General features: G+C 42.5%; 1 protein-coding gene across 1 annotated transcript in view; it reads right to left on the bottom strand.

Annotated features, from left to right (window-relative positions):
• STAG1 (stromal antigen 1) overlaps nt 1-13413 on the bottom strand; it is a 463433-nt gene that overhangs the window by 125055 nt on the left and 324965 nt on the right. The window contains exons 8-9 of the mRNA XM_038759978.1: nt 2840-2991; nt 2291-2364 (exon numbers count right to left, since the gene is read on the bottom strand). Of these exons, the coding sequence (XP_038615906.1) occupies nt 2291-2364; nt 2840-2991 (226 nt within the window). The remainder of the gene's footprint in view (nt 1-2290; nt 2365-2839; nt 2992-13413) is intronic.

Here is a 13413-nt window from a genome sequence, read left to right as displayed (position 1 = left end):
AGAAAAAGCAAGAGGCTAGTAATTCATTCATTCAGTCAGATTTATTGAGCGTTTACTGTGTGCAGAGCACTGGACTAAGTGCTCGGCACTGTATGTTATTTCCCAACAAATGTATTTTAAAAAGGGCAGATTGATGAAAGGTGCAACTTCTTTATTAGGTGGTTCTCTCTCAAGCACTTAGTACAGTGTTCTGCACATAGTAAACGCTCAATAAATATGACTGATTGATTCACTGTAGAAATAAATATTAGAATGAGTAACTAGCAAAGTGAAAATCTTGGGGCATTTAGCTTGTAAAGAAATGATCCTATCAGAAAAGGGGTGTTGTGGGGTGTGCGTGTGTGTGTATGGGTGTGCGTTTGCGGATGTGTGTGTGTGTGTCTGTGTGTAATAGAGGCGAGTGGGAAAGGCAAAAGAAGATGAAGGAGGAAGGGAGAGCAAGAGAGGACAAAGACACAAAAATCTCCTTTTCCTTTGAAGGCGCGTAGCTAGGACTCCTCTGCTCACAAAGCACCAAATCACAATTGCTTTACTAAATCTAATTTCATCTATTTTCTGCTCGTCTTTCCAATCCAACTTTATTATTTCTTTTATACACTCTTACGCTTTCAGTGCATCCCAATTTAGGATCATCTGAAATTTTAATTAAATGCTTCTTTGGCCCACTGTTCCTTATCCTTAATAAAGATGTGAAATCGTTCAAAACTATTGCAATACAAATCTTTGCAGCATTCCACTGAGTAATTCTTTTCTCAAATGGATATGCTGCTATTCATAATTATCCTTTGTTTGTGTTCCTTCATCCAATTTTCAAGACATATGAGGGAACACTATTCCTAAGCCAATTTGTCAAACTTTTTTTTTATCAAGACGACTCAAAGGCGACTGAGCAGAGAATTCATAAATAGCGCAGAAATAATGGAAAATTAAGGTTTATTTTTTCAGACAATGTCTTGAAACCAGAAGAGAAAAGCTAACGTTGTTTTAGGAGATGGAACGGCTTTACACTATGATTAAAGCCACATTATAAGTACCTTGATATTTGCAATCTTTTGTTCTTCGTCAATTAATGGTATTTATTGAGTGCTTACTGTGTGTAGAGCACCGTACTAAGGACTCGAGAGAAAGCAATACCAAAGAGTTAGTTGACACTATCTCTGCACATAGGGAGCTTACAGTTTAGAGGGGGAGACAGACATTAATTACAGAATTACAGACAGGGGAATTACTTTCCCAAGCAGCTACTACAGTGCTCTGCATATAGTCAGTGCTCAATAAATGGCAATGAAGATGATGATGAATGGCAGAGTATAAGGATATTTACATCTTCTAGACTGGGAGCCCACTGTTGGGTACGGACCGTTTCTATATGTTGCCAAAGGAGGGTAAAGAGGGAAAATGCGGGCTGAGTCAGGGAAGGCTTCTTGAAGAAAACATGTCTTTGAAGGTGGGGAGAATGTTGGTGTCGGCTATGAAGAGAGAGGGAGTTCCAAGTCATCATCATCATCAATCGTATTTATTGAGCGCTTACTATGTGCAGAGTACTGTACTAAGCGCTTGGGAAGTACAAATTGGCAACATATAGAGACAGTCCCTACCCAACAGTGGGCTCACAGTTTAAAAAGTGGAGACAGAGAACAAAACCAAACATACTAACAAAATAAAATAAATAGTCACATGGAAGACGTGGGCCAGGGGTCGGCGGCAAGACAAATGAGATTGAGGTACAGACAGTAGGTTTGCAATAGAGGAGCAAAGTGTGGGGCTTTAGCTTCATAGGCGGTCAGAGAAGTGAGGTAGGATGGGGAGAGCTGATTTAGTGCCTTAAAGTGCGGCTTAGTGGGAAGGGCCTGGGCTTGGGAGTCAAAGGTCTTGGGTTCTAATCCCGGCTCCACCACTTGTCAGCTGTGTGACATTGGGGTGAACCAACACAGGGAACTGGGGACTTGAGCTGCAGACTGACTGGTAAGATTGGCAGAGTTTCTGGGGTCCCAGCTGACTTGCCACTTCAAGAACCTGCCCAGCCAACATGTCTTCTAGTCTGGGGCCATTTTAAGATGTTCTGGTTAAAAAAAAAAAGATGGGCCGATAATTGGAATGCTTACTTTCAGTGATCTCTCTGAATATCTCTTCCCAAACTACCCTCTGAAATTCGAACTGAATTTATAGTGCGGCTTCTAGAACTCTAAAGGATAGGAGAACAGCGACAATAGGAAAAATACTCAAAGCTTTATTCCAGGACAAGAACCTAAACCAATGTAATTAAGTAAGCCAGGTATATTTCTCTTACCGGTATCTATGAACAAATATACCCTTAAAAATAGAGTTCATCATATTTTCAATCTCATCTTGGTTTTCCTGCAGCTGAAAAAAAAAAAACACCAAGCCATGAATAGTTTGCATTTATATTACATTGGAATATTGATAATCTACCTTGGACATATTAGCTTCCCCAATTTAGGAGGACGGTCAAAGAATTTTGTCTTCCTTGGCTCTGTTTGATAGCATAGGCGTGGTCAAAGTTTTTGGCAAAACAAAGCAAAAGGAAAACAAAACAATTTCTAGTCTCTTTGATATACAATTTTCTGTCACTGCTGCCATTGTTTATTATAAAAATTTAAGAAAAATCCACAAACCTTGATGAAAAGACTTTGAGAAAAACCATAATATTTAAATGCTAAAAGTGCATTCAGTTTTTATATCCATTTGATTCTGATTTTCCTAAGACTACAGATTGTATAAAAAAATTTACAAACCCTAGACAAACCCCATTTTTATCAAAACTTAGTTTTGCCATCACATATTACAGGTTGTAATAATTGGAAACAATCTGCCTTACCTCTTTCCGTTTCTGAAGTAGTAACTCCAGCCTTTCATTGGCTCTCTTCCCAATCATTTTATTTCTTTCAGCTTCATACTGCCTCTGTGTATTATCCTGATGAATACTCAGGTTTAAGGCAACATTCACCAGAGCAGTCATAAGCTTCATGGCTATAAAATCAAGATTGAAAACATGGTTGCATTATTTACACTTTTATAAAAATACAAATATGACTTCATACGATAAACTCTGAAAATAGATAATGGAGGGCCTATGAGCTTTCCCAGCAATTTGTATGATGATAATAATAATAATAATGATAATAACAATAATGATGGTATTTGTTAAGTGCTTACTATGTGCCAGGCACTGTTCTAAGTGCTTGGGGTGGATACAAGCAAATCAGGTTGGACACAGTCCCTGTCCCACGTGGGGTTCACAGTCTCAATCCCCATTTGACAGATGAGGTAACAGGTTCAGAACAGTGAAGTGACTTGCCCGAGGTCACAGGGCAGACAGGTGGTGAAGCCGGAATTAGAACCCATGACCTTCTGACTCCCAAGCCTACTTTTTTTGAACTACTTCTAAATAAATGTACTGCTAAACAGGTACCTGATCACTAAAGCAGACTTGCAAAAAATGACCGTTCTTTCAGGACAGGCAAGTAGCCTCCCTAGAGGCGCTTCTTGTCCATGTTCGAAGTTTCTACTCTTATGTGCCCAAGAAAGGCTTTTCCTGGTTAGTCAACTAAAGAATCACATGTCCATTTTGCACTGTTTCTTCCTTTTACTCCCTCCTTGAACATCCACCTTTTCCCGATGATCAGATCATCTATTTCATCAACTAAAGTGAAACCATCAGGCATGAACTCCGTAAAATCTCCCCCATTCCGCCCTCCTCTGGCCTCCCAATCGACTTTTTCACCCTTCCCAGTCATCCCTCAAGAGATCTCCCACCTCCTACTCCCATTACTTGCACCTCTGACCCCATCCTCTCACCTTATTAAAACATTTTGCCACCTCCCTTTTCCCCTCCCCAGCTTCCATCTTCAACCTCTCCCTCTCCAATGGCTCCTTCCCCTTTGCATTCAAACTTGCCCACGTATTCCCCTACCCAAAAGTATCCCTTTGATTCCACTATATCCTCCAGTTATCCTCCCATATCCCTCCTACCATTCCTTTCCAGACTTGTTTAAACCCGCTGCCTCAATATTTCCAATTCTTTTCCCGACCCCCTACAAAGCTGTCCAACACCTTGCCCCCTCCTAACTCACCTCCCTTCTCTCCTTCTACAGCCCAGCTCACATACTCCGGTCCTCTGCACTAACCTCCTCAATGGACCTCATTCTCGCCTGTCCCGCCGTCGACCCCTGGCCCTCATCCTACCGCTGGCCTGGAATGCCCTCCCTCCTCACATCCACCAAATTCCCCCCTTCAAAGCCCTATTGACAGCTCACCTCCTCCAGGGGGTCTTCCCGGGCTGAGCCCCCCTTTTCCTCTGCTTCTCCTTCCCTCCCCATCAACCCAACTCCTCCCTCGGCTCTACCCCACCTCCCCACGCCACAGCACACGTGTATGTATGTACATATTTATTATGCTATTTATTTTATTAATGATGTGGATATATCTATAATTCTATTTATTTACACTGATGCTATTGATGCCTGTCCACTTGCTTTGTTTTCTTTTGTTGTCTGTCTTCCCACTTCTAGACTGTGAGCCAGCTGGGTAAGGATCGTCTCTTTTTGTTACCCAATTGTACTTTCCAAGCGCTTAGTAAAGTGCTCTGCACACAGTAAGCGCTCATACGATTGAATGAATGAATGAATACAATCTGGCTTCCGCCCCCTCCACTACACTGAAACTGCTCTCTCCAAGATCACCAATAACTTTCTCCTTGCCAACTCCAACGGACCGCATTCTATCCTCATAGACTCTTTAGCAGCCTCTCTGACGCTAAGGAAACACCATTTAACCTTGGTTTCACTGAAAACACCCTCTCCTGATTTTCCTCCTATCGCTGCTCCTTCTTGCTCATTTTCACTGGCTCTTCCTCTGCCTCCTACCCGCTAACTGTGAGTATCCTCAAGACTCTAAGGAGTAGGGTTGGGCAATGGCAGACATAGACTGTGAGCCCACTGTTGGGTAGGGACCATCTCTATATGTTGCCAACTTGTACTTCCCAAGCGTTTAGTACAGTGCTCTGCACACAGTAAGCGCTCAATAAATACGATTGATGATGATGATGATGATGATGACTTAGTTCTGGATCCCCTTCCATTCTCCATCTGCATCCACTCCCCCGCCCTACCTCCTTCCCCTCCCCACAGCACCTGTATACATGTTTGCACAGATTTATTACTCTATTTATTTTACTTCTACCTATTTACTATTTTATTTATTTTGTCAATGATGTACATCTAGCTTTACTTCTATTCATTCGGATGACTTGACACCTGACCACATGTTTTGTTTTGTTGTCTGTCTCCCCCTTCTAGACTGTGAGCCCGTTGTTGGGTAGGGACCGTCTCTATACGTTGCCGACTTGTACTTCCCAAGCGTTTAGTACAGTGCTCTGCACACAGTAAGCACTCAATAAATACGATTGAATGAATGAATCCACTCCCTTGGAGAATTCATTTGCTCCAATGGCTGCAATATCCATCTATATGTGGGTGACTCCCGAATCTATCTCTCTTCCCACCCACACCGTGCCCACCCCTTGACTTTCCCATCACTGAAGACAACACCACCACCATCCCTGGTTCATTAGCCCTCCACCTTTGCCTTATCCGCCACTTCATCTGTTTCATTCAACCTGCTTATTCAGTCTGTCGCCAAATCCTATCTGTTCTACCTTCGCAACATTTCCAAAATCCACCTCTTCCTCTTCAGCCAAAGCACTTTCACAGTGAACCACGCCCTTGTCATATTCAGACTCTACTATTACTATGACTAATAATAATACTAATAATTATTAGTATATAATAATAATATTTGTTAAAAATATTAACAAATAATATTTGTTAAGCGCTTACTGTGTGCAAAGCACTGTTCTAAGCGCTGGAAAGGTTACAAGGGGATCAGGTTGTCCCATGGGGGTTCACAGTTTTAATCCCCATTTACAGATGAGGGAACTGAGGCACAGAGAAGTTAAGTGGGGGGCTCACAGTTTTAATCCCCATTTACAGATGAGGGAACTGAGGCACAGAGAAGTTAAGTGACTCACCCTAAGTCACACAGCTGACAGTTGGCGGAGCTGGGATTTGAACCCACGACCTCTGATTCCAAAACCCGTACTCTTTTCACTGAGCCATGCTGCTTCTCTAGTGCATCTTCCTCACTGACCTCCCTGCCTCCAGCCTCTCCTCTCTCCAGTCATTAATTCACCCTGCTCTCTAGATCATTCTTCTAAGAAATTAATTCTCCGCACATTTCCCCACTCCCCCCAAAACGTCTGATGTTTGCCGTCCATCTCCTCAAACAGAAACTCCTCACCTTCAGCTTTAAGGCACTTAATCAGCTCTCTCCCTACTATTTATCCTCATTGTCCCACTACAATCTGGCCCACACTCTTTGCTCTTCTGATGCCAAACTACTTACTGCGCCTAACTCTCGTCCGTCTCGCCTCCTGCCTCTTCAAATCCAACAGAACATCACTCCCACCATCTTTAAAGTTCCATTAAAATCATATCTCCCCCAGGGAGTCTTCCCTGACTAACCTCTTCACCCTATTCTTCCTCTTTTCTCTGTCACTTAAACCTAAGTCCCAATACCTGCTAGGTACTTTGATACTCAAAAACCCTGAATCTCCCCCCGGCAGACCACGGATGTACAGCTCCTTATTCTCTGTTGCCCCTCATCAACCTGTACTTTATGTTAACATAGATTGTAAGATCCTTGAGGGCAAGAATCAGATCTAACAAATCCATTGTACTCATTCATTCATTCAATCGTATTTATTGAGCGCTTACTGTGTGCAGAGCACTGTACTAGGCGCAGATAGAGACAATCCCTACCATTGCACTTTCCCCAACATTTAGAAGAGTGGTCTGCACACACTAAGTGCTCACTCAATACTATTGATTGGCTGACTGATCAACTAAGGAACAGCACTGTTTGAGCTAATCCCGTTCCATTATCACGACCATTGAGATATCTTTGGCCTCAACTTTCAGCTGTTTTCCTTTCAATCTGGGCTGGGCCTCCCCACCCACAACGCTATACAAAATGCTCTTCTGAGAATAATTTGCCTAAACAAAGCACCCGTTTCGGGGCCAGATCTAGTTGCACATTTAAACAAAGCAGACGCTGAAATTAGAAAGAGACCTTTTCAATACTTCTTCTTTTACAACAGGCATAGTAAAACATTTCCGTATTGACAGTGCTATTCAAAAGGTTTAAAAAACACCACTTTGGCATCCTAATACTGCTGAAAGCAAGGAGAAAATTACGGTGAAATTACTCTCTATTCTTGCATATTGGCAAATGAGATTTTTCTCTCTGATGGCAGTTTTTCACCCCAACAGGAATCAATCAATGGCATTTATTATGCACTTACTGGGTGCACAGCACAGTACTATGTGTTTGGGGAGAGTATAATACAGAGTTGGTAGTTCTAGACTGTGAGCCCATTGTGGGCCGGGATTGTCTCTATTTGTTGCTGAACCGTACTTCCCAAGCGCTTAGTAATGATAATAATAATGATGATGATGGTATTTGTTAAGGGCTTACTATGTGCAGAGCGCTGTTCTAAGTGCTGGGATAGATACAAGGTTATCAGGTTGGCCCACGTGGGGCTCACAGTCTTAATCCCCATTTTACAGATGAGGGAACTGAGGTCCAGAGAAGTGAAGTGACTTGCCCAAAGTCACACAGCTGACAGTTGGCGGAGCCGGGATTTGAACCCATGACCTCTTACTTCCAAGCCCGGGCTCTTTCCACTAAGCCATGCTAGTGCTCTGCACAAAGTAAATATAATAAATATAATATAAATATAATAAATAAATATAATTGAATGAATGTTTCCTGCCCACAAGGAGCCAACAGTCTGGAGGGGAAGACAGACATTAAAATAAATAAAGGATGTACACATCAGTACTGTAGGGCTGAGGCAGGGGTGAATATCAAGTGCTCAAAGGGTACAGAACCAAGTGGAGGGATGATGCAGAAGGGAGAGGGAGTAGGGAAAAAGAGAGCTTAATCAGAGAATGTCTGTTGGTGGAGATTCATTCATTCATTCATTCATTCATTCAATTGAGCACTTACTGTGGGCAGAGCACTGTACTAAGCGCTTGGGAAGTACAAGTCGGCAAAATATAGAGATGGTCCCTACCCAACAATGGGCTCACAGTCTAGAAGGGGGAGATGGACACCAAAACAAGACATTTAGACAGGTGTCAAAATCGTCAGAACAAATAGAACTATAGCTAGATGCACATCATTATATATGTATATATTTACATGTATATATGCATATCCTGTATATATGTATATGTATGTACATATTTATTACTCTATTTATTTATTTATTTTACTTGTACATATCTATTCTATTTATTTTATTTTGTTAATATGTTTGGTTTTGTTCTCTGTCTCCCCCTTCTAGACAGTGAGCCCACTGTTGGGTAGGCACTGTCTCTATATGTTGCCAACTTGTACTTCTCAAGCGCTTAGTACAGTGCTCTGCACACAGTAAGTGCTCAATAAATACGATTGATTGATTGATTAACAAAATAAATAGAACAGTAAATATGTACAAGTAAAATAGAGTAATAAATCTGTACAAATATATACAAGTGCTGTGGGGAGGGGAAGGAGGTAGGGTGAGGGGTGTGGGAAGGAGGAGAGGAAAAAGGGGGCTCAGTCTGGGAAGGCCTCCTGGAGGAGGTGAGCTCTCAGTAGGGCTTTGAAGGGAGAAAGAAAGCTAGCTTCGCGGATGTGTGGAGGGAGGGCATTCCGGGCCAGGGGGAGGACGTGGGCTGGGGGTCGACAGCGGGACAGGCGAGAATGAGGCCCAGCGAGGAGATTAGCGGTAGCAGAGGAGCGGAGGGTGCGGGCTGAGCTGGAGAAGGAAAGGAGAGAAGGGAGGGGAGGTAGGAGGGGGCGAGGGGATGGACAGCCTTGAAGCCCAGGGTGAGGAGTTTCTGCCTCATGCGCAGATTGATTGGTAGCCACTGGAGATTTTTGAGGAGGGGAGTGATATGCCCAGAGCGTTTCTGGACAAAGATAATCCGGGCAGCAGAGTGAAGTATAGACTGAAGCAGGGAGAGACAGGAGGACGAGAGATCAGAGAGGAGGCTGATGCAGTAATCCAGTCGGGACAGGATGAGAGGTTGAATTAGCAAGGTAGTGGTTTGGACGGAGAGGAAAAGGCGGATCTTGGCGATGTGGAGGTGAGACGGGTAGGTTTTGGTGAGATTTGATTTGGAGATGTGATTTTCATAAAGCTCTGTAAGTGGGGAAAGTAATAGTCTGTCAGATATGAAGGGGGAAGGAATGCTGAGGCCCAGAGAAGTGAAATGACTTGCCCAAAGTCACACAGCTGACAGTTGGCAGAGCTGGGATTTGAACCCATGACCTCTGACTCCAAAGCCCGGGCTCTTTCCACTGAGCCACGCTGCTTCTCACAGACTTAACTTTCTGTGCCTCAGTTCCCTCATCTGTAAAATGGGGATGAAGATTGTGAGCCCCACGTGGGACAACCCGATTACCTTGTATCCCCCACCTAGTGCTTAGAACAGTGCTTGGCACATAGTAAGCACTTAACAAATACCATCAAACAAACAAACAAACAAAAAACCTCATAATCCTGGACCTACCCCAGTGCCCAGCACAGTGCCCGGCTTATATAGTAAACACCTAACAAATACTACTATTAGGGTGAGTACTATGTTTGATGACGATCATGATGATTTTCATCTTTTTTGGCAATCAAGTGAATGTACAAATTACAGTAAGTGAAGACACTTTAAGGTTCAACCCTGTAAATTTGGCATAATGATTTATTCTTGCCAAAAAGAAATGACTCTCGATCATCTTTTGACCAAGGTTTACCATAATGAAACCTGGGTAAAGGTTTCATTTACCTTAATTGAATTGGCAATGAAATTAAACTGAGAACATTCTCCCCCTTCCACTCCGTTAAAAAATGGTTCAAGAGGCACACAAGTCACAACTGTTTGACTAAAAAAAAGAAACCCAAACCCAAGAAAGGACCACATAAGCGATAGATCTAGACACCCTACTTCAAAACCCTAATTGCAGTAAGACTTACTCTTCGAAGACTTGAAAACCAAACTGTAGGGTAGGTCACGAGAAGTTCCAAAATGGGGAGGAAAAGCAACAGAGAGAGAAGCCTAGGTAAAAAGTCCTCACCATTGGACAAAAACTCCTCACCATTGGCTTTAAAGCATCTAATCACCTTGCCCCCTCCTACCTCAACTTGCTACTCTGCTCCTATCAATCAATCGTATTTATTGAGCGCTTACTGTGTGCAGAGCACTGTACTAAGCGCTTGGAAAGTACACAACCCAGCCCGTCTACTGCGTTCCTCTAAGGCTTACCTTCTCACTCATCTCGTCTATCTCGCCGCCAACCTCTCGCCCACATCCTACGTCTGGCCTGGGACGCCCTCCCTCCTCACAAGAGACAGATAATTGTTCTTCCCCAATTCAAAGCCTCACTGAAGATGCACCTCCTCCAAGAAGGCTTCCGTGACTAAGCCCTCTCCTCTTCTCCCACTCCTGCACCTCTCTTACTTGCTCCTATAATTCATCCTTGGATTCACATTGGAGAAGCAGCGTGGCTCAGCGGAAAGAGCCCGGGCTTTGGAGTCAGAGGTCATGGGTTCAAATCCCGGCTCCGCCAATTGTCAGCTGTGTGACTTCGGGCAAGTCACTTAACTTCTCTGGGCCTCAGTTCCCTCATCTGTAAAATGGGGATTAACACTGTGAGTCCCCTGTGGGACAACCTCATCATCTTGTAACCTCAACAGTGATTTGCACATAGTAAGCGCTTAATAAATGCCATCATTATTATTATTATCCTCCTTCCCATCCCCACAGCACAGATGTGTTATTTTATTTATTTATCTATCTATCTATCTATCTATTTATTTATTTAATGGCTGCTTCCTCCTCAAGACTGTGAGCTCATTGTGGGCAGGGGATGTGTCTGTTTGTTGTACTGTACTCTCCCAAGTGCTTAGTGCAATGCCTTGCACACAGTAAGACTCCATAAATATACCTCAGTGAATGAATGAATTAACGAAAGTAATCAAATGGCCTGGTCACCTCTGTGATTATCTTTTTGAAAAACTGATTGGCTTCTCTTCATGACTGATGTACCATGGCTTTTAAACTGAAGTTTATGAACTGGCATCAGTCCATCACTTTCTGTTAGGCAGATTGAATAATAGGGAAATAGTGGCGCTAGCAGTAGTACTAAAAAGCCGGCTTCTCTATTCTGAGCTCTGCCATATGGCTGCTGTGTGACCCCGGGCAGATCACCTAACTTCTCAGTGTCTCAATTTCCTCAACTATAAAATGACCAGATTAACTTCCTCCAGGAGGCCTTTCCAGACTGACCCCACCCACCTTTTCCTCTGCTCCTCCTCCCTTCCCCATCGCCCCCATTCCCTCCCTCTGCCCTACCCCTTTCCCCTTCCCACAGCATTTATAAATACCCTTAATGATGTGTATATATTTCCCCTTCCCACAGCATTTATAAATAAATACTCTATTTTAATGATCTACAATTCTATTTATCTATTCTGATGGTTTTGACACCTGCCTACTTGTGTTTTGTTGTCTGTCTCCCCCTTCTAGACTCTGAGCCTGTTTTTGGGTAGGGACCATCTCTATATGTTGCCAACTTGCATTTCCCAAGTGCTTAGTACAGTGCTCTGCAAACAGTAAGTGCTCAATAAATATATGTTTGTACAGATTTATTACTCTACTTATTTTACTTGTACATATTTACTATTCTATTTATGTTGTTAATGATGTGCATTTAGCTTTAATTCTATTTGTTCTGATGATTTTGACAACTGTCTGCATGTCTTGTTTTGTTGTCTGTCTCCCACTTCTAGACTGTGAGCCTGTTGTTGGGTAGGGACCATCTCTATATGTTGCCAACTTGCATTTCCCAAGTGCTTAGTACAGTGCTCTGCACACAGTAAGCGCTCAATAAATATGAATGCATACAATTGAATGAATGAATGAAGTGCCATTTTTGAACCCAAAGATAGATCAGAAATACACAAGCTTAAGGGTGTTCCCACTTATTCTCTATCTCTCCCTCTTCCGGAGGCTGATGGGTTGGATTTTTTTTTTTAGCACTATTCTGTAAGCTCCCTGTAGGCAGCGAATCATGGTGACCAAGTCTATTTGTATTGTCCTCTCCCAAGCAGTTATTAGAATGCTCTACAGACAGTACAGAGTCAACAAATACTATTATTTGACTGTTTGGAAGATTTGCTAATTGAAGAGGATAAATGAAAAGAGCCACCACTGGTCTAACATTTGCAAGACTTTTATGTCAGGAACAAAAGGAATAATAATAAAGAAGCGGGAAAACTGAAATAGGATGTAGCACACCTTGGTTTTTATAAATACTATAGGAGGAGAAAGATTGGAGAACAGAATTGGTAAAATTGAGTGTCATTTCTCTTCTAATTTGCATGATGCCCTAGGTGAAAGGAAGAGATCCAGTAGAAAGAGCAATGGAAAACTTGAAAACCCAAGAACACGAACACATTTTTTGGCAGGCTAAAAAGAAGTCAGTGAGGTTTCTCATTGACCGACAATCCATAAAACAATGGTACTTTCCCTTTGTGTGACCTCAACTTACTACAGATTCTCCAATCAGTTTCTAGATAGGCTTCACTGGCATTATTTCCTTGCACTAAAGCAACTAAATACAGAGCTGAAAGAAAGTAGCTAGCGGGGGAAAAATTGGGAAGGAGCACAATTTGAAGCAAGGCAAAATAGTCAAAGGTTTCCAGCAAGCGACAGAAGCAAACAAACTACTCCGACATGATTACAACAATCAGAATGAGGTAGGTGAACTTTTAACAAAGGCATCAGGCAGCCTGTGAAAATAAGTGAAATACTGAAAGACCAACACAGCAAACAAGCTAAAAATATCTTTCAAAAACCAGGTTAACCATGAAATCCATGTGAGCTAAGAGATAGTCTATTAAAACTTTAAAATATATTAAATAACGCCATCAGGCATATAATAATAATAATGATGGCATTTGTTAAGCGCTTAATATGTGCCAAGAACTGCTCTAAACGTTGGTTGTCCCACGTGGGGCTCACAGTCTTAATCCCCATTTTACAGATGAGGTAACAGGCACAGAGAAGTTAAGTGACTTGCCCAAAGTCACACAGCAGAAAAGTGGAGGAGATGGGATTAGAACCCATGACCTCCGACTCCCAAGCCCATACTTTTTCCACTGAGCCATGTATTCAAGATGAACACACATGCACTCAAATGTGAACTTCATCATTAGTGGTGACTTTGAATAAAAAGGACAAAGGATAAATCTTTCTCTATATATATTTAAAAGAGATCAAACAAAGCTCT

Source organism: Tachyglossus aculeatus, chromosome 1 (genome assembly GCF_015852505.1).
Source record: "Tachyglossus aculeatus isolate mTacAcu1 chromosome 1, mTacAcu1.pri, whole genome shotgun sequence".
Taxonomy (NCBI): domain Eukaryota; kingdom Metazoa; phylum Chordata; class Mammalia; order Monotremata; family Tachyglossidae; genus Tachyglossus; species Tachyglossus aculeatus.
This window is presented reverse-complemented; position numbering and strand designations above follow the sequence as displayed.